General features: G+C 34.7%; 1 protein-coding gene across 5 annotated transcripts in view; it reads left to right on the top strand.

The window, feature by feature from the left end:
• TMTC3 (transmembrane O-mannosyltransferase targeting cadherins 3) overlaps positions 1-19,878 on the top strand; it is a 34,688-nt gene extending 14,810 nt beyond the window's left edge. For all 5 annotated transcript variants that reach the window (XM_075058212.1, XM_075058213.1, XM_075058215.1 and 2 more), the window contains 11 exons: positions 31-130; positions 828-943; positions 2,636-2,808; positions 3,674-3,926; positions 9,606-9,754; positions 12,104-12,224; positions 12,844-12,955; positions 13,677-13,780; positions 14,967-15,136; positions 15,936-16,162; positions 17,688-19,878. In XM_075058212.1, coding sequence (XP_074914313.1) covers positions 31-130; positions 828-943; positions 2,636-2,808; positions 3,674-3,926; positions 9,606-9,754; positions 12,104-12,224; positions 12,844-12,955; positions 13,677-13,780; positions 14,967-15,136; positions 15,936-16,162; positions 17,688-18,508 — 2,346 coding nt within the window. In that variant the 3' untranslated portion in view covers positions 18,509-19,878. The remainder of the gene's footprint in view (positions 1-30; positions 131-827; positions 944-2,635; positions 2,809-3,673; positions 3,927-9,605; positions 9,755-12,103; positions 12,225-12,843; positions 12,956-13,676; positions 13,781-14,966; positions 15,137-15,935; positions 16,163-17,687) is intronic.
• Positions 19,879-21,606: the final 1,728 nt, after the last annotated feature.

Raw genomic sequence — 21,606 nt, 5'->3', positions numbered from 1 at the left:
AATCTTGTTTTTTCTTCTTTTTCTTTTCAGGTAACTGGAGTTGTGGGCAGAGCAGAACTTTTATCATCTATCTTTTTTCTAGCTGCTTTTTTGTCATATACAAAATCTAAAGGGCCAGATAATACCATAGGTAAATGATTGACAAATATATACATAACTTAATTTCTGTATCCCTGATAATAGAGCTCTTAAAATGGTAATATGGCTGTATTTGTTATTCAGCAAGTGTGTACAAAACCCCTTTAGCCCCAAGATACCCATGTAATAGTACTTTCCATTATAAATTGCCTTTTTTTTTTCTTCAAGACTTAAGCACTTTTTCACTTGCTTTGTGACACCTAGAGTAGGGGACTCTTGCACTGACTTCTATTAATGCAAGTAAGTGGAAGTATGCTGAGATGCCACAGACGGTCACAAGTAAGCTGCAGAGTTTCTGTGGAGATGTAGGAGGCTTGCCTTTTTTCCAAAGTCAAATTGACCTTGTGAAAATTCATGACTCCCTATAAAATATTCCATTTGAAAAAGTGTTCTGGTGAATTAGGAAAGATTGGGGTTTTTTGTTTTCCTATCATAGATTAGTCTTTTGCCTTTCATTTAGTTCTTTCAATTTAAGGGAGGCAGTTTTAAAACTGACACATGTATATTGTTTTCTCTAGAGTAAAACTGGTCATCTTCCCTGTAATAACAATTGGTATACTGAATAAGTTTATAGCACATGGCATGTTCAAACATGAAGAGCCAAAGTCTTTAGTTTTTAGGTTATTTTACTAAATATTTAGTTTTGTTGTAAGATAGAACATTTTCAATAACGTTTTCTTTATTTGCAGTGTGGACTCCAATTGCAGTGACTGTGTTTCTAGTAGCTGTTGCAACACTGTGTAAAGAACAAGGAATAACAGTGGTGGGGATATGCTGTGTGTATGAAGTATTCATTGCTCAAGGGGTAAGCTGTTGAAAAATAAATTGGATTTCTTCTCAGGAATTCTGTAATGAGACATTAAGTACTTTGAAGTGTCATATTTCAGCACTGATTTTTGTCAGTTCAGGCTAACTCTATAGTTCTGTTACATTTTTCAGATTTTTTTTTTTGACTCAACTAATGTTTAACGTGCATGGTTCATGGTGAGGGAATCCAATAACTTCTAAGTTGTCCTTTACATCCTATACAGAGATGTTACCAAATATACTCAGTAAAGAATTGACATGTCTTAATGGGAACCTAAGGTTTTAGTTGACTGAGGTTTGCAAAGACTAGCATGTAACAGTCTTGATTAAAGTCTGAGGTGCATAAAGATGGGAGATTATTTGGTTTTAATTCCTGTAGTAAATAGAGAACATATTATATACAAATGCATTTCATCACATTCTAATGAATAACCAGAAACTTTAGAGTAGTCTTATTTGAATCAGTAATAGTCTTATGAAATTTGTTGTTCTAAGAATAGCTTTAAATTTAACTTCTAATCTGATAAGTTTCATCTTAAGCATTGATAAGTCCTTAAGTTAATAATGTTTGGAGAAACAAAATGTTCCTGCAGTGAAATAGTTCTTGGCTTTTTAATCATCAAACCATATGCAATTTAAAAATGTATGATTGCATATTCTAAGAAAATTTTCTAGTTTACTATTCCTTAATTACTTGAAGGAGTATTTTGCAAAAACTGCACCAGTAAAAGCGAAAAGATTATTTGTCTTGGATTCAAGGCCAAAATACCAAAATCATGTTTTCTTTGTGCTTACAGAAATACGTGTTTGTAACTTGCCTTTGCAAGACTAGTGAATAAGCATATAATTTTCAAACTGGATTTCTGAGGAAATCACCAGTATGTGACCATACTTTTCAGTCCACTCTTCCTTTTAGTAACTTTTGATCTGATCCTCAATTTCATGAAAGTTTAACAAGTTTGTGTAAGTCAACTAAGTACAAAAGATAAAATCCAAACTGAGGCTTCTTCTGAGGACACAGTTGTGGCATGAACTAAGAGTTTGACCAGTTCTCAAAACCCTATCAAGATCTGTAGTTCAGCCAACCAGTATATGTGAAGCAATAAATCATTCCCAGCATATGGCTTGAAGGCATAGGGAAAGAGATACATAGGGAAAAACTTAGGGTATGTAATAGGGAACTGTGCAAGATTATAATGTTCATGAGGCAGAGAGAGATGGGTTACTGCAATAAAGGCATAAAATATGAATCCAAGGCCAATCAGGAAGTGAATAGTATTTCTACTGTTCCTGAGGAATTTTGATTATAGGACAAGTTTTCAGAGGGGCTGATAATTCTAAAAATAGTGATTTTTCTTTTCTTCAAAATTTATTTCATGGTCATACTTGGTTTATTGAAGTCTCTGAAGATGGTACAAATTTTTTAATCTGTCAGTGCAAAATACAGGACTACAGGCATAGAAGTTCAGCTATGATAATGTTAGCAAGAATAATTGAATAGAGTTATTTTTATTAGAATAGTGGACTTCTTTTTGGGGGTTGTCATGAAAGCTCTAAAGAGGTGACTTAAGTAACTATTGGGAGTAGGCATTTAGAGAAAACCAAGACAAAAAAAAGGTAAGGTAGCTCATATTTATCTAAGGGATTAATGAGTACACTATCTGATTATAAACACTTTTTTCCTTTGCAGTACACCTTGCCAGTGTTGTTGGACACAGCTGTACAGATTCTTCGAGGGAAGGGCAGTATTCCTTTCTCTATGCTCCAAACACTGTTGAAGCTCATAGTCCTAATGTTCAGCACACTGCTGCTTGTAGTTGTCAGAGTCCAAGTTATCCAATCTCAACTTCCAGTGTTTACAAGGTAATAGTAAAGTGTCTCTTATTCACAGACACTGGTAAATAAGATGTGGCTTAATAAGGTCTGAATGAAATGGCCAAAAATACATCAACTTAAGTGTTTATTAAATCATTTTAATATCGGTAAGCAATGACTGTACAATATTAAATTTTTTCTGAAATTGATAAATGGTATATTTCAGTACCTGTTGACAAGAACATCCAAAATACTGAGATATCTGAGCAGGCATTAATTTTTAAAAACTTAGGATTGTTAGTTTGTGTTAGTAATTCAGAAATTAAATGTTTTATAAGTAAAATATGTTTTATTGGCTATGTGTTTGAACCTTGGCTGAATACTCCAAACCTCTCAAGTTTTTCCTCTTCTGCATACAGAATATTTCTTTGGTTTTAGGTATGTACTATGCAGAAAGCATGGTTGACTTCAGGTACAGTGCTTGAAGCTAAGTGTATATGAATAATGTTAGAACTGAAGAACTGTCATTTATCTTAAAAGTGTCTGAGCAATGTAGAAATAGAAGAATCTAATATTTTCCTAGAAAAATGAGGCAAACTATTAAAAACATGAACAAGGACCACCGAACCCAACTTTAGGTGTAAATTATTCTGTTTCTTCGAACTTAGGTTGATTATATCCCAAACCAGTTTCTTAAACTTGGAGGAAGCTGTGTCCCACACTAAGATGAATCATTGTGCATGGTTCCCAAGTTACACACCTGACAAATGCAGGAAGATTAGGACATTTTACATGTCTGTAGTTGGTAGTTCTAGCCATGAATCTAAAGTTTGCTGGTTTCTGAGCACAAAATGGCTCAAGACCATATCTTTTTTTCATTAAAAGCTGCTTTTTCTTCTTTCTTTTGCTTTAGGTTTGATAACCCAGCTGCTGTTAGTCCATCCCCAGCAAGACAGCTGACTTTCAACTACCTCCTCCCTGTAAATGCTTGGCTGCTTCTCAACCCCTCAGAATTATGCTGTGACTGGACAATGGGAACTATTCCTCTCGTGGAGTCTTTGTTAGATGTTAGAAATGTTGCCACCCTTACCTTCTTTTGCTTTCTGGGATCTTTGATTGTCTTCAGTCTCCGATACCCTGGGGATTCCTCCAAGACTGTATTGATGGTATGAATGATGCATTGGTTTTGTCCTTTTTTTAAGAGTGTAAGTGGCTCAGGTTGTTTGGTTACATGTCTAATCTGCTGTGACCCAGAGATATTATATGCATCTCCTTTTGGGCTAGAATGAACACATGAGAAAAGAGGTATATTGTAGCAACAAAACTGTTAAATTGCAATGAAGTATGTGACTGTGTCAGGGATGAGGAGAATAGACAAGAGATGAGAATAAATATGCCCTTTGTTATGTATTTGCAAACTGTATTGCAGCCTTTCTCAGGTATTCAGAACTCAGCTAGCAAATGGGGGTTTTCAGTAGAACTTAAATATGTTTTAAGGATCAGAATGCATTTCCGTCCTCCAAACCGTCTACCTTATTTAGATGTCGGTAGTCATGCTGTGTATTAGCAAGACTTGATTTTCTTTCTCATAGGTATAAAAGAAAAGGACATATTTTGGCACTTAGGAATATAAGTTTTCCTCTTTTTTTGTTTTTCTTTTAACAAAGGCACTCTTCTGTAGTCTTTTCCATACTCTAAGGAAAAAGTAATTTTGTCAACCTGTAAGATCAGTTCCTGTTTCTCTGTATTATATGACCTTAAAACTGAAATGGATTAACAGGAAAGAATATTTTGGAGGAAAGGGAAAGGAGCAAATGAGCAAGTATTTTTTCATCCAAACACAGTCATGTTTTTGAATGCTTCCATTGCACATTTTCACAAGATTAATGATTACTTGATACCATGGTTTTTTATTAAATCAGTGGTGCAATTATGTGTACAACAAACCTGCATGCACAGATCTTAGTCTGCTTCAGAAATAATGTACTTTTTTAATATGTAACTCAGCCAGCAAAAGTAACAGATGGGTGGGAATATTTATGCACAATTTAAGACTAAGGATTGCTTCGCTGATCAGCTGAAAAACTTTGATTCACTTCAGAGAGACCTAACAGTTCTGACTCATACGGTTTTTCTTGTCTTGTCACTGGAGCGAGGCAATTTGTTTCACTCGAAAATCTGTGAAAATGATCTATAGTATTGCTGATGAAGCCTCTTGTCCTGAATTTGGAAACTGGGTATGGAGAAAAGAAACTTAGGTAGCTTATTATGTGTGCAAGGTGACATACCCAGAAAAAAATGTTATAGTTTTACAGCACTTAAAAAATGTAACAAGAGTAGTTTAATCTTCCTTCTTACATAAGCTGAAACAGTTTTTCTCCACTGCACTGATGGCAGTAAAAATGTGTGTGGGGAGTAGTTAACTTTTTTTCTTAAAGAGCCTTAAAGTTCAAGAGCTGTTCTATTTCCCTAAATATGTTTACTCCCTACCCAGTAAAGCTCAGAAGAGGAAAGGGTTAATGGAATTGTCAGCATACATTGTTGTAAGTCAGTTTTTGTTTGAGGGTGTGTTTTTTATATTTATTTTTTATTATTCCACGTGGTTTTTATAGGAAGGGTCTTCCGAGATCATTCACTCCAGTGTGCGAATCTGTGTCGCTTAACAATATAATCCTTGTTTAATTAAAGTAATTATCCTTTAATATATACCTATGTTGTGTATATAACCTTCAGTATGATGCTGATTTTTTTCAGACATAATATCTAAGTGCCTGGAAGCTAATTTCTTAGGAAATGAGAGTGCAATATTTTATATTAAAAATTAATTGTTATGTACTATAACATGCAACAACACTGTAGGCCAAAACCTATTTCTGCCTTCCAGTAAGCCATTAATGTCCTCATGTAGACTGGGTAGACTGCCAAGAGAGAGAGGGGGAGAGAACAATTTCTTTCTGATGGCTTCTCAGTCTCACTTACTAGAGAAATCGTAGTACCGTCTTTAGAGTGAAGAAGGTGAATCTTTATTTAGTGGTACTAATTTACACAGATTATGGCAATGTTCCAGATAACTGTGTTGAATTACTAATTTTAAAAAAACTTTTTTTCACATTTGGTTCTCAGTTCTGCCAATAAAAGCCTGCATTTGTGCTGGTCAAAATAAACTACTACCCTGGCAGGTATGAATTCTGTGTGCTATCCATTGGGATGCCACATGGTATTAGTATAATGGTGGCTTCATCACAGCTGGTACCATGATTGACCTGTTTGATATTTCACAGTCTAATGACCGTCACTCTCAAGGAGTAATAAAGGGCTTTGTAAAGAGCTTTGGCCATTACAAATCTCTAGCATGTTTTGGCTCTTCTGCTAGCTCAGTGAGACCCTGAGCTGTCATGCTGAAGCCTGATCTAAGGGAAGAGTCTCAAGTTACTTTTATGAGATCACAAAAGGTACAACTTTAGACCTGCTGCAGAATTAAAGATGTTTATTTGGACTTGGGGGAAAAAAAAAAAGGCAAAAGAGAGGGATACAAAATGCAAAAGAGAAGGGAGGTCACTAGTATGCCTGAATGTGTCTTTCTGTATTTGCTGATGTGGATATGGATTTGGTGCTGTACTGCTTGAGGGACAAGACAGAAAAAGGGATTCCTTCTCTCGCTTCCTCATGTGCCAGTGGACATTTCACAGTTCTCCCCAAGTACCGTCTCACAGGATGAACTCATTACTGGGAGATGAAAAAGTTGAAGGACTCATTTTCAGTCAGTTTTCATCTGTTTGATACCAGTCATCTCTAGAAAAAATAAACCCGGTAAGTGGGTATGTTATGTTTTATTTTGTCTTTTAATTTTTGCCATAGATTCTAAAATTGTCTTTTCAGAATAACAGAACTAGGAGAGGATAAAACAGATAAAATGCCTTTTTTTTTTTTTTAACCAGCTGACAGTATTAAACTACCAAAAAATGGGATTGTATATTATAAATCAGAACACATGCTTTGACTGGTTGGTGTCATTATGCTGCTTGAAGTAATCAATTATTCTTATATTAGTAAAGGACATGCCCTGGAAACAGTGTATGAGCAGCTAAATTCTCTTATATTTTCTGTTTACTTTATCCGTGTGAACAGTCAGATTACTTGACTGTCGGACTAAGTGACCTTTATAAATAGGTTACACTATACATACTGAAAGTGTTGAGTGCTAAGAATAGTACTGATCTAAAATTACTTTGGTAGCTTTTCAGTAGGTTTCAGAATCAAGCTTTGATCATGGCCCTTATTCACAGAATTTCTTGGGTACAGACATTCCTTTGCTGGCTGGTGAAATTTAATAACAGTTTTTTAGTATCTTTCGGTATTTGCTAAGTGTCCTAAACAAGGGTGCTTTACCTCCCTTCTGATAAGACAGCACTCCATGCTATTTAGCTGCAAACTTTGGTGGCTTGTTACTGTGCAACTGTCAGGAACAGACAGGTATCCTTAGGGTTCTTGGAGTAAGTTTTTAACAATTTTAAGTGTTGTGCCAAGACATCAGTACTTCTAAATTTAACAATATTTATTTCTCTACTCCCTGTGCTTACACCTCACTCAGGCTTTGAAATGTTTCCTTGTGAACTTTTGACTGCTTACTTAGCAGTTCAGATACTCTTCATAGCTTATGGTCATATTTTAGAGTTTTGTCATATGCTTTTTTTCTTCCTGCATACTTTAATGGTTTCTGTCTTTTTTGTTGTGTGTGGTTTTTTGTTTTTGTTTTTTTTTTTTTTAGTTGCCTTGACCAGGATATTTTTTGAATGGAGCCTCTACGTTTGCTGAAGGCCTATGATAAAAAGAAAGAATAGATGAACAGAAGAGAAGGCATTTTTATCTGCACTAGGGCTTTGATTCCATTGCCCAAGAAATTGTATTTGAAGGACAGCGTACTAAGGAGAGGCAAAAGGATCTAAAGAGAAGTTCGGCAAAACATTGTGTAACGTTTGTTGTCAGAGGAATTGCACAGAGCAGAACGTGCAAAAATCTTTTTAGTAGACACCTAGATCATAAGCACTCAGTGGAGACCGAGCACTTGCTATATCAGCAGCAGAATCCTTTCCACTCAAACCCAATGGAAAGAATTGGCTCTCACTATACATCTGTTGACCTCATGGAGCTATGCGACCGATGTCCTTACTGTATTAAAACCAAAACAAAAATCCCTGCATTTTTTGAGCAATAATATAAAACAGTAATTTTTTAAAATCTTAAAAGGTGACTTCTTCAAATCAGTTTATCAGAAGATTTCATAAAATAAGTTAGTTAATTTAAGCCTATCTACAAGCTTTACATTATAAAGCTAAATAGAGTTTATTCACATTGCAGTAAAAACATTTGCAAAACAGCACATTGTTAGCTAAAGCACACTTGAACGTGCTTTTGTACTCAGAAATGCATTTGGCTGCTCAAAACAGAATGAAATACAGAATGATACCCTCACTTTCCATAATCCACCCCTAAAAGTGTGAAGGCATTCCCTATGACTAGAGGACTGGCTTGGGGATAGCATGATGAATCCTGCATTTCAAAAATCTGTCTAGAGTTCTGTATTGAAGCTTTTACTTTTGCAGATTGGTAGGTGCTCTGTAAGGAGCACGTACTATGAAAATGTAAAGGAGAAAGGGAGAGGAATGTGAAATGGCATTAAATTAAATTTTGTCCCCAAGTAATCAACATATTCTCTATATTGTGCTTGTGATTTCTTCAAGCCTCAATTATGTATTTATTTTCGTGTAGCTTAATGAATTGCTGTGCATCAGCTGAGCTGTGTTAATGATCCATGCACATATTCTTGGCCCCTTGAAATATGAGCTAAAACGTTACTTGGAATTTTTAAATCAGTGTTGCGTTTTTATATATGAAATCCGAGACTGACTTTCAAACTGGATGTGTTAACTATTTTAGCATGGAAAAAGCAGTTAAAGTTATGTTTAAATCTAGACAGAAGGTGACAGCCAGTTGTATTGAAAATTTCTAGAAAATTCCTCTTTCTCTCTTCAAAGAAACGTTCCATTTCTGTATGGGTTTTGTTTTTTGTAACTTGGAGGCCAGATATTTTGAAATAATTATTTTTTTCTGGTACCAGAGATTATAAAGCTGCTATTTAACAGTCACCTAGGACTTAAAGCAAATGGCCATGTCCACTTTCTTTGCAGCAGATGGATTTCTCTGTCTTTTAATAAACACACCTTTTGTTAAGATGTCTGTCACCAACCTAAGAGCTGCAATTATGCAGTTCTTAAGTTCATTGTCATTTTAGATATTTCAGGGTGTACTTAGTGCACTATCTAAACACTGATGTTTATTCAGTGGCTGATTGTGATTTTTATGTTACTGCTTCACGTTTTTTGCAGAAACTCAAAATGCACTTAATTGTATTGTAAAAATAACTGCTTTATGCATCATACAAGCTGGTATAGATTTTTAATTGTTACAAAAGATAATGTCCAAGGTTCTCAGACTGTCATGGTTTTGTATGTGGAACTCTTATTAAAACATTGTGTTGAATTTGATCCTTTGATCCTAGTCTTTTGTTATACAGCTGCTCTTTTCTGTAGTATAGAAAAGCAAATACACTTGTAGGCCCTTAAGTAAGGAATAGTGTCATTTGCAGGTTAAAACTTGCCGTGTTCAGAATGGTCTCAATGTAAAACAGATCTTGATTTTTAAAAGAAGAAAGCAAAAACCCAAAGATCTACTATGTATGTCTGTTTTTCTGGGATTTTTTTTGTAATTACTTCATAATTTGTTTCTTGAGTACAATTTGTCACTGCCTAATCTTGATTACTAATTCATTTGCGTTTCTTTTCTAGGCACTCTGCTTAATAGTGCTACCATTCATTCCTGCTTCAAACCTCTTTTTTCCTGTTGGATTCGTAGTAGCAGAAAGAGTGTTATATGTTCCTAGCATGGGATTCTGCATTTTAGTAGCACATGGATGGAAGAAATTATCAAATAAAAGGTAAAGTAGTGTTACCTATGACTGGTTTAACTCATCTCTCTTAATTTCATAAGATAACTGTATTTATAACTGCAGGCTTCCCCGGTAGAGCTCTTACCAGTATGAATTTATTACCTTATAGTTCTTATTCTCTTTCAAGTTCTTAACACAGAGTAATGACCAAGAAACCATTTGGCAGTCATGTGAACAAATGACAAGGAAGTTCTTAGGAGACCAGTGAATTATTCTGAGGGTATTATAACATTTAATTAAGTATATATACATGCACATACGTGTATATAGATATGTATATGTTATATATATATATATATATAAGCATACATATTAAAAAAAGCCTTAGACTGCACCAAACATTTTTAGAATGCAGTGTAACTTATACATTACACATTGCTACAAAATGAACTTTATGTATAAGCCTAGTAGTATAACCCATCTCTTTTTTTGTAAAGAAATACAAATATTTTCTGTTTAAATCCTAGACATTTTTAAGGATTAGGCAAAAAAATTTCTTGGCCGGATTTGATTTGTACTTTATTCAAAGGTGATTACTGACTGAGGTTTATATAATCCATGTATATAAGTCCACAGCATATTAGAATGTCTTACTGATTAAATTTTCAGACATGCCATGCTAGGAGTGGACATCAGAGCCATTCATTATTTGTTAACTAAAGAATTTTTTGGATAACAGTTTCTCCTTGGGAAATTCTGCTCTAAAAGCACGTTTTGCATGCCTTTTGTTTTTTCTGTTATCTTCTACATCGATCTGCAGTACCTCCCTCTGACCTGGATGCTTTACCTTTGTCACCCCAATGGCATCCTAATGCTAGTTCAGACAAATGAAAAGGCAGCAATTCCCAGTCTATGTTGTCTGCAGTCATTAGAGGTGAGGCCTTGCAGTATAACTTAATGCTAACAGATGCTGCCAAAGCTGACAGCACTGGATAATGAGAAACTAGTGATATCTTGTGGGAGTGAGGATAAAGTATTACCACAAGTCGCACTACGAGGCAGTAAAAATAGAAGTGATGTGAAAGAAAGCAAGGAACCAGGAGAGGACAACTGGGGAGAAAAATTAGGCAGCAGTGTCATTTCCTACAAAATTATTGGAAATTAGCACTCTAAAAAGTCTTGAGAGAGAGAGAGAATGCTCCTTGGTTTAGAAATGTGTGGAAGGAAAAGACTTTCTCATAAGGATATAGATTACTGTGTATGCCAGTTCTCACTGGTTGCTTTGCTAATGTTTTAGAATTTCTCTCTTAATTCTTCTGTTCCACTTCTTATTTTTAATATCTTTTAAAACCAAGCACAGTGTAGTCTACATGTGTACAGCATTTTGTATATCTTAAAAATGGAAGGAAAAAAAAACCTTTCAGTTTTTAGCAAACCCCTGTGAAGTATAGAGTGGTGTGAACAGCTGTTGCGTAAGTCAGGTATAAGAAATAGCTGTCAATCGTGAATAGCTATATGTCTGCTCAAGAATGAGATTTTTAAAAACAAAATTATATTCATAATTGTAAGGAGGCTACTGGTTATTTAACGTGGGTTTTTTCATAATTAAATTAGAATTCAGAGATCAAATGACCAGCATGTTAAAGCATATGTTTTATGTCTGTTGTGGTTAAAGTCGGTCATGTTTAAATTCCAGAAAAATAAACTGCACGAAATCCAGAAGACTGTTCCTGACAACCTTGTCAGAGAGAGTGACTTCTGCCCCAATGTGCAGTTTTAAAAATAAAATTGCTGTAAAGACATTAAACCTTTCTCCTATTTAGATGTGACAGTAGCACTAGGGGTTTATTTGCTTGTGGAAGATTGGGTAGTCTCCACAGCAGACCCCTCTATTAAGATATGTTCTGCAGTGTCAGAAAGATTGGTGATGTGCGCAATAAAGAATTTGTGTTGAATTGACTGACAGGAAACAAAAGGATGGGATGATACTTTAGTTGCTTTTTTCATTTTTTTTTAACATTTTGTACAGTGTTTTGAAGAATCTCACTGTTTGACATCATGATCATGTTCATTGCCTTAAATTACAGATAAGCTCTAACAGAAGTATAATTTTTGTATATTTTTTGTTTACATTGTATTATGTGGATTGTATTTGTTCTTAAGTGAATTACATAGTGATAACAAAAAACTAGGTAAATAACAAAATTAACTTGAAATTAGACATTATTTCCTTTCAAATTTTGGAGTGCACCATTTGGTGATGAGGCAAATAAATTGGAATATACCATTCACAAATATGGTCCTCAGTTTATTTGCCTCCTAGCGTGTGAGATGCTTATTCTAGCATAAATTAAAATTGTTTGTGTGCTTATAACAAATCTTTGTTTTATTTAATAGTGTGCTAAGAAAAATTTCTTGGGTTTGTTTGGCTGCGGTACTATTCACTCATGCCTTAAAAACACTGCACAGAAACTGGGATTGGGAGTCAGAGTACACATTGTTTATGTCAGCTTTAAAGGTACTGTATTCTATTTGAAAAGGATAATGGAAAGTTTGTGTTGCCGTTCTTCTCAAAAAGCTGCAGCAGAGCATGATAAAAATGGAGAGAAATGATGCTTGTTTTGCCACTTTTATTCCTACATTAACAGTGTTAACATCTAATTAGTTGCTTTTGGGAATGCTTTAAAAGCAGTGTGATGCACACATGGGAATTCATGTGCAAGAAATACATGATAATTTTTTCTTGTGTTAAAGCAGTTGAATGTAATCTCATATCTGGATGAAAGCATATGTTTCAGTACAAAAATCTACAACAAGTTTGATGCATAGAATAATTTCTTCAATGTGCATATGGCAGGATAGAATAGTTTGTACAACATCCCATAACAATTATAACGAATTTTAAAACGTTTGGTATATCTAGGGGCAAATAACTTAAAATAAATGGATGTTGAGCAACAAGTTCAATGTAACCATTCTGTATGCAGTGTTTTGTTATTCTGAACATATAGCAGCTTGATGAAATCTGTCATTTGCTGTGCATTTTTACATCTTTTAAGACATAGTTAAAAGAAAATCAGTTGTTATGTAATTTTAGCTTAATACCTTATGCACTGGTATCTTTTTTCTGGTTTTAGGTAAATAAGAACAATGCAAAACTATGGAACAATGTGGGGCATGCGTTAGAAAATGAAAAGAATTTTGAAAGAGCTCTGCAATTCTTCATACAAGCCACGCAGGTGCAACCAGGTAAAAGCTTTGACGTTGCCATTGAATGGCATCTCCGCATTCCTAGTATTTCAGTATGCTTAGCTTACTTAACAGAATAGTCTCAATGATCTGTTTTTCTCCAGCTGAGCATCAATGTCATACACTAAGTGAATTGATCCATATTTTGGAAATAAACTTAAGAGAAGTCCTCCAGAAGAGTTTCTATCTATAAAAAGATGCAAAGACTTTCCATTTAAAATGATTATTTGGATGACATTCTTTCTGTGTAATTTCTTATGAAACATAATTATTATTTAATTTTCTTATTTAAAACTAAGGAGGTGTATAAAAAAATTTAAAAATCTAGATAGTATCAAAGTGCACATTTACTCTGTTTTACATATTGTTGCAAAAGAAGTTCTAGATAGTACTGGACAGCCTTTCCTTTTTCCTTTAGAAGCCTAATAAATAACCTTCAATTTATGTGTCTCTACTATAGCAAGAGATTAAAGATAGATATGTGAAAGTATGACCTCAGATTTTTTACCATTTCCCAAGTAACTTTATAATCCATCTTTGGTTCATGGCTAAATTATTAGCTTCATTATTAAGATTTAAAATAATATAGAATTGCTTTTTGTTGGTGGTGGTGGTCTTTCTGCAGTACCTGTACTTCATGCTACTCTGAAGGCATAGGTATTTATTTTTGTGACACTTAGTTCATGGAAGTATTTGAAATTTCATTCTTTTCTTTATTAAGATGATATTGGTGCCCACATGAATGTAGGAAGAACTTACAAAAACTTAAACAAAACTAAAGAAGCTGAAGAATCATATATGATTGCTAAATCATTGATGCCACAGGTAATTAGTAACTTTATTTTATCTACTACCACAGGAGGGAACTCTTTCAGACCTATATTCATGATACCTATTTTGTATTTTTCCTGAAGCTCTGTGTTGCTGTATACTTTAAAGTTGTTAGGTTTTTTGGGTTTTTTTTAATCTGTCTATTAAAAGAGTGGGTTGTATACAGTCGTGGCTGTTAAAAAAAATGCTAACTTGGAACTTCTTCAGTAAAACTATTTTAAGTTACTTTTTTTACTGCTCTGGGGTTTTTTTGCTGAAATTGAGGATATAAAAGAAAGCAGCAGTTAAAAATGTACACCTACAGTTTCTAGTCACAGTGGGTTTATTTTCACTTACAGCTAATACATTGATGATGACTGAGTTCCCAAGAGAAGTCTTAAATGCAGCACTGGAGGTGGGAGAAGGTAGCCGCAGCAGCGACAAAGAAATTCTTTGTCTGAACATACTTTTAAAAACAAGTGCTTTGTTGCCTTTACAATTTGTTAAGTTATATTTATACCTAGCAAATATTACTTATCCTAGCTCTGTAGGAGAAAGAGAGGAATATTTGGGAGAATGTATGAAGGTAACAAAAGCTGTGGGTAAAATGAGGCTGACAACAAAAATCAGCAGTCCCTTGAGTAAAAGTATGGCATTAAAGAGTTTGTATTGTGAAACAGTATGAAGATTCTAGATGGATAAAGTATAAATAGTACAACAGTTGCAGTGTCATTTTCATCTTTCATGACTACTTTTCATCTGCTATATCAGTGGCTGGTAAAATCTTACACTTATCTTAGGCTGGAGGGTTAAAAAAAAAAGAATGAAAATGTCTGATAGAATGTCAGTTTAGGCTTTAGGAAATATTCTTTGTCTGAATGGGGAAAGTTTTGCAAGGTCTGGTGTGTTTCTAATGCCTATCTGCATAAGCCTAATTAGGTAGTAGCAGAGCTTAATTAACTGATATGTTAAATATGATATGAGTCATATATTTCTTCATAGAATTAAAGAAGAAAAAAATATCCTGTTTGTATTTTTGTATTATTTTCTGGGGAAGAAGAGTTGCTACTTGCAATCACTAAGAGCCTGCACACTAATGTCCAGTGATACCCTAAAACAAATGTGATGAAGACGAGATCTATATTAATTGTCTTTTATATTTTTACTCATCTGTGTTTGGTACATATATTCTTTTTGACAGATTATTCCAGGTAAAAAGTACGCAGCAAGAGTTGCTCCTAACCATCTGAATGTTTATATTAATCTTGCAAACTTAATTCGAGCAAATGAATCTCGCCTTGAAGAAGCGGATCAATTATATCGACAAGCAATTAGTATGAGGCCAGATTTCAAGCAGGCTTACATCAGCAGGTATCTTTTCTAATTTTAGAGATGCATATTCTTGAATAAACATTTATGTATTTGCAATGCTATGTGCAGTATTTAGTTCATACAGTTGAATTAGTTGCTGGAATTGATTCATTTTCCAAATTAGAAGATGAAGATTTGGGGCAATAATCAGTTATGCGTTACAAGCCCTGTTCTTTTAAATTCCTGCTTCAAATGGTGTGTTTCCCCATAGCCTGTGTATTCAAACACTGTAGAGCAAGACACTTCTGTTAGATTTCTTTATGAATCTCAAACTCAAATTTCTAATCTCCTAGTTTAGTTTTGAACTAAAAAGCTTTTGGTTAGTCTGAATCGTGGACCTTGCTTTATCCTTCTTTGTTAAAGGTGGTCCAGAAAATGCAAGACTTAACTATAAAGGACATAAATGACAGCTAAATAGATAAGAGTAATGTAGCTGTAGCTATTGAGGCTTCTGTTCACTATTTTGTTAGTTGTGATTCCCATTGGGACTTAGGGAGGTACAAAGATGCCTGAACTATAGCTGTTGCAGTGTAGTTACGGAGCCAATATCAGGAACCCTTGATCACTTTTTTGGTTTTTGTCCTGCGTATATGTTTGTTGTAAACAGACTTTTGAGAGCTGAAAGCTTTGGGAATGGTATGTAAAGAAGGTCCTGCATTGTTTTGTGTTTGAAACAAACAAACAAAAAACACTGTTATCTCACATCTACTGTCTATAGGAGGGCAAACTTTTAAAAAAACTCAATTATTTTCATATTAGTGTGAATAAAAGTTGAAGCTTACATCTGATTCTTCAACAGGGGTGAATTACTTTTAAAAATGAACAAACCTCTGAAAGCTAAGGAAGCTTATCTTAGAGCTCTAGAACTAGACAGAACCAATGCAGACCTGTGGTACAACTTGGCAATTGTTTACATTGAACTGAAAGATCCAACAGAAGCCCTGAAGAATTTCAACCGAGCACTCGAACTCAACCCAACGCATAAACTGGCATTATTCAACTCAGCACTGCTGATGCAGGAATCTGGTATGTTAGTTGTCCCTTATAAATGCAAGTACACAATATTTATATAGGAGCCATACTATTTAATTTTTAATGAACTGGTTTAGTTTGGGAAAGCAGAAGTTTGTAGCATCATCAAGGAAGAAACTGTTTATTGTAATAGTCAGCTTTGTAATTTATTGGTAGCATATGGAATTTGTGCAAAGTGTATATATACCTTAGCTGATCAGCCATTTTACAAATATAACATCTTATACCTGTAAAGAATAGTGTTACACAAACATCTTCAAAATTGTGCCTATATAATCTTAAAAAAAAGTATTTAGTAAAATACATGTAATATCTATGTTTTGCATTTATATTGATTGATTTCATTCTTTGTTGACTAAAAAATATAGCTGACTTCTGTGGGCTTTAAATCTAACCCTAGGAAATGTGAATGTTTTCATAGGTTCCTCTGTAATACTGCTAATTAGGTTGGATTTTCATGAGTTTATTGTTTTCATATGTATAGCTTCTAGCTGTATGGGTAAGTGTAAGCCTTTCATGAATTCAGGCTGTTGCAAAGAGTTTTTGGCAAGTGACTAGTAAGGTTTGTTTCCCTTCTGTTAGGATGGTAAACTACCCCTAAGAAAGAGATAATATGGAGTTGATTGGATCTGATGCAAATGGATTATTCTCCATTTCTTCTCACATTGTAAGTTAGGTAGTACAAGAAGTGCCTTGTTTCTTGTCTGTAGAAGCACAAGGTGCTTCAAACAAGCAGAAGCATTAGCTGTTTACTATTCAGTTATTCATACTGGAAGGTGCAGCACTGTTTAAGGAGGTGAAAGAAGGTGGTTATAAAATCAGCTTCCTGCTCCCCCATCCTTGAGTAAGTCTGTGCCTGGAATTCCTTACTAAAATATGTTCACTGGAGTATTCAGAAAAATAGCACAGACTACAAGCTAGTCTAGCTAATCCTGGTATTATCAGACAAGATTATTTTATTGTATCTTTTTCAGACTTTGAGGCAAATTAACATATGGGAGTTATAGATTTTATTGGTTTGGTGTTAGAAGATATTTTAGCCTGGCTACCTCTGAAGTCACCCTATGTGATCTCTGTCTTTAAACTCTTTCAATCTATCTTTAACAAAATGAGATCTTCCACTCCAAGTTTGCCTCTCTCAGAGCTGGTTTGTCAGAACTGATGCCTTCTCTGCATTCCATTTGCTCAACCATACATGAAAATAACTTCTGTTAAACTTGTAGAGACACCTCTTGCATCTATTATACCAAACCTAAATATAATTCAACAGATAATAGAATAATGATGCTGACTTTGGCTACGAGTCAACTGTAAGTAGTTTCATTCTGTAAAGAAGGTAGATGTCATTTACTTTTTCTGTTACACAACAATGATAAAAAGTAGCATTTTAAACCCTTTCCCTTTTACAGTTGTATTAAAGATGTTACATTTTAATTTGTATCAAAATTAGGATTTTACAGGCCTGGTCTAAAAATCCTTCCGAGTAAATCTAGAATTAAATGCATTTTCTGTCATTTAGGTGATGCTCGGCTTAGACCTGAAGCTAAACAAAGGCTGTTACATTATGTGAAAGAAGAACCACAGGATGCAAATGGGTACTTCAATTTGGGTATGCTGGCAATGGATGACAAAAAGGATATGGAAGCAGAGGCATGGATGAAGAAAGCCATAAGGTTACAGCCAAACTTCAGAAGTGCTTTGTTCAATTTGGCACTGCTTTATTCTCAGACAGCAAAAGAATTGATGGCTTTGCCCATCCTGGAAGACCTACTGAGATACTACCCCGATCATACCAAAGGTCTGATTTTGAAAGGAGATATCCTTATGAACCAAAAGAAGGATATCGTTGGAGCAAAAATGTGTTTTGAGAAGATTTTGGAACTAGATCCCAACAATGTACAAGGAAAACATAATCTTTGTGTGGTTTACTTCGAAGAACGAGACTTGATAAAAGCGGAAAAATGTTTGGTTGAAACGCTAGCACTGGCACCTCATGAAGAGTATATTCAGCGTCATCTAAACATAGTTAGAAGTAAAATTGCATCACTCGGTGCTATGGAAGGGTCATCGCTTCCAGCAGATGGGACTGCAACTGCAGCTGCAGAAGAAAAAAAAAATTCCTTTCAAAATTTGAAAGAAGTAAAAAATGAGCAGAAAACCACCCAAACAACAGTTGATAACAATAAAGGGCACTCAAAAAATAAGAAACGAACAGAGAAAAACAATATGGACAAAGACACTCCCAAAAAATCTACAAAAGAAATCAAAGACATTGAGAAAAAGAGAGTTGCTGCTTTGAAAAGACTAGAAGAGATTGAACGAATATTAAATGGTGAATAGTCTTTATCATGTCACAATAGAGTAAGGGGAGAATACTATTTTTAATGTTGTTTAATATGTGATCCAATTGGAAAGGGGTCTCAGTGCTTTGAAAATAGAAATAAAGTTGCATATCACTTAGCAAGCAGCAAAAGGCATTACAGTGCTTTATGTGAGAAAACTGCAACTTTTAAATACGATGGGGGGGTGGGAATCGAAGGATAAAGAGTTGAGAATAATCTTAAATGCAGAATCCTAATAGTGAGAAAATAGCACTCAAAAATCACTGGTAGTCAGGGATGTTCAGTAATGCTACTTTCAAAGAATCAGCTTAAGAACTGAATGGAGAATTAATGGGATAAGCCAGACACTGCTGCTTTGCCCCATATAAATCTGTTTGTATTAACATTATCTACATTTCAGTTTACACATCATCAGTTTAAATCTTTCTAGACCTCTGCTATACATGAAAGAGAGTTGTATCTTTGCATTATTTGTTTCCAGAACTTAACAAAGTCATCAAAATGCCAGTGGTTGTAGTATAGGAGGATGCAACAACAGACTAAAATTTTCAGTTGCAGTCTAAATATGGAATGATATAGTAACCTTTTAATTGTTCTTTACTTACAATGCTAATGGTTTGTACTGTTTTACCTGATAGAAATCTTATGGTGCTCTTAAGATCTTTAGACTATGCTTTTACTTTTAAAGGAAATGTGTGTTTTTTCTTCAACTGTCTATCACCTGGTTGTTTTTAAAAATGATATAAAAAGGGTGGTTTTCTCACTTTTTCCCCAGTTCACTGAATGCTGATAAATGCACTTTTGGTACAGTAACCAGTATGCTATGCAGTAGTCCTTGTTGACTTTGTATCAATGGCTGTGGATTGACTCCTTGGTGTGTAGTAAATTCTTCCTTGTTTATAGCAAACTGGCTTTACTATTTCTGTCATTGGAACAGTATTTCTATTCTCATGACTTTTTACAACACTAATGTAAGCAATGATTGCTGAAGGAAGTGTGATAATAATTAAGCCACTGAATTTAGCAATGTTTAACACAAGGAAATGTAGATAGTATCCTTCCAGATACTAAGTTCTGTTGTTTTGATACTTTGTCATGGGTGTGTGGTTTTTATTAAATATTTATTTTGACTACTAAAATATTCCCATTTATGCTTTTCCACTAACGCATCATTTTAATTTCTTACATGAAATGAAAATCTTTGTAATTTCAGTGTTGCTTTTATCCTTGTGCAATGCATATATTTTTGTTTAAATATACTACCGATTACCTAAACCTGATGTTTTCCTTAATTATGAGAAAGAAAAGAAGTGTAAGAGCTGGGTTCAGTAATAATTTAATTAATCATTAAATCTGACTCTTACTCTTCATGTTTGGTCTTATTTCATGGTGTAGAATTATTCCTTAGCAACTCTACTGTTTAAACTTAATCCTTTCTGTAACTGCTCAGCTTTCTGCCTCGGGCAGTAATCCAGCTGTAAGATGTAGTATTTATCTCTGTGGGAGGGATTTTCAGTGGTTGAAGGCCTTGCACAGACTTTTTCTTTATTATGTATCATTTGTAATGTTACCACAACAATTGCTTGCATGGTAATAACTGGGAGGGCTGGGGGGGAAGTGGGTTTTTAAAAACATGATTTAAAAGCTGCAGACAGGAACAGATACGTGGTGTGCAGCTGTTCTTCATACAAAAGTTTTTAAGTGCCGCTTGTAGTGAAGTGCTCCCAGGAATCTATTGACCACACCTTGAAAATCGCTGTTTTATCTTGTCTGTGAATGACTCGGATACTTGTAGCTAAAATAGCTGGTATGTTGACCTTTATAGAAACTTTAACTTGAATATTAAGTCTTCCATCCAAACCTTTGTTTTACAAAAGAATTAGTCATTGTTCTGCGTTATACAAAGGAACATTCATTTGAAAATGGAAGGAACTAAGTAGTAAGAAAAGGTACTTTCTGATGGGGCAGGCCAGGATTCTCCTCTCTCTGATATCAAGAGCTCTCAGAATCCTGTTGCTGCACCACGTTTTCATTCGGTCTGTAAATTGAAGAGGGGAGTAAAGGCACATTCTCGATTTCTGCGGTTGAGCCTCTGTCACACTGCTCTCATCTTGACCATCCAAGTAGCTCTTCCTTAGGGACTAGCAAGAATTGTTAGATTTATTGATACTAAGAGGTGCCATCAGGTTTAACTAACTAAAATCATCAGACTAGTGTAAGCTGAAGGATGCTGGAGTTAAGTCTTTCAGTCTGTTATCAGGCACCATGCCCCTTTTGTCTCTTTTAAAGAAATTTTAGTAAAAACAAGTATTTTGACTAATGTCAGTGTGCTGAGTTGTATTTAGCCTGTTAGGATGTGTCAACCATATTAAAATTAAACTCGCGTGAGAAAAATGGTGCAGTAAATTGAAGTGGCATAACTTCTGACAAATAATCAAAATAGCATTTGCTCATAGGTAAACTATCAAAGAGAATAATTTTGGCTTTGCTTGCAGATAGAACAGAATAATCGACAGGCATTTTCCACTTTCAATTCAACCTATCTTTTCTTCTCTCCCTGTCATCCTCATGTGCAAGAACACCATAAATGTCATCCCTTTTCAGAACTCCCCATTTCACTAGTAGCCCTCTTCTCATACAATGCAATGGCAGTGGTTGCTGAAGAAACCTGAAGAGATGTCTTATATCATCTTTGCATACATACACAAATTGTTCAAACTTACATGTACAACTGCAATAAGCATTTTAAGTGTTATACACATTTGTGCATATAATTTCAGTGCAGACTCATGCATTTTGTCAGATTAGTTTTTGGATCTTTTGCAGGTGAGTATATGCATAAAGAGTTAGAGGTAAATACATGTAAAGGTAAGGATTAATTGGATATGCATGCATATAGTTGGGACAACTGGATACTTACGGGTAGTGCAGTTGCAGAAGGATGAGTGCAATTGTAGGTTAGTCTTTTGAGTATGGAAATTTTTTTGTCTGTATTGCACATGAAACATCCTAGGACTTCATTTTCTAAGTATTGCTCTTTGCATTACAACAAGTTAAAAACATGATCGTTCAGATCTGAATTTTTTTTTTTGTCTA

The sequence above is a fragment of the Buteo buteo genome, chromosome 26 (genome assembly GCF_964188355.1).
Source record: "Buteo buteo chromosome 26, bButBut1.hap1.1, whole genome shotgun sequence".
Taxonomy (NCBI): domain Eukaryota; kingdom Metazoa; phylum Chordata; class Aves; order Accipitriformes; family Accipitridae; genus Buteo; species Buteo buteo.
The sequence above is the reverse complement of the archived record's forward strand: the minus strand, read 5'-3'. Positions and strand labels throughout refer to the sequence as shown.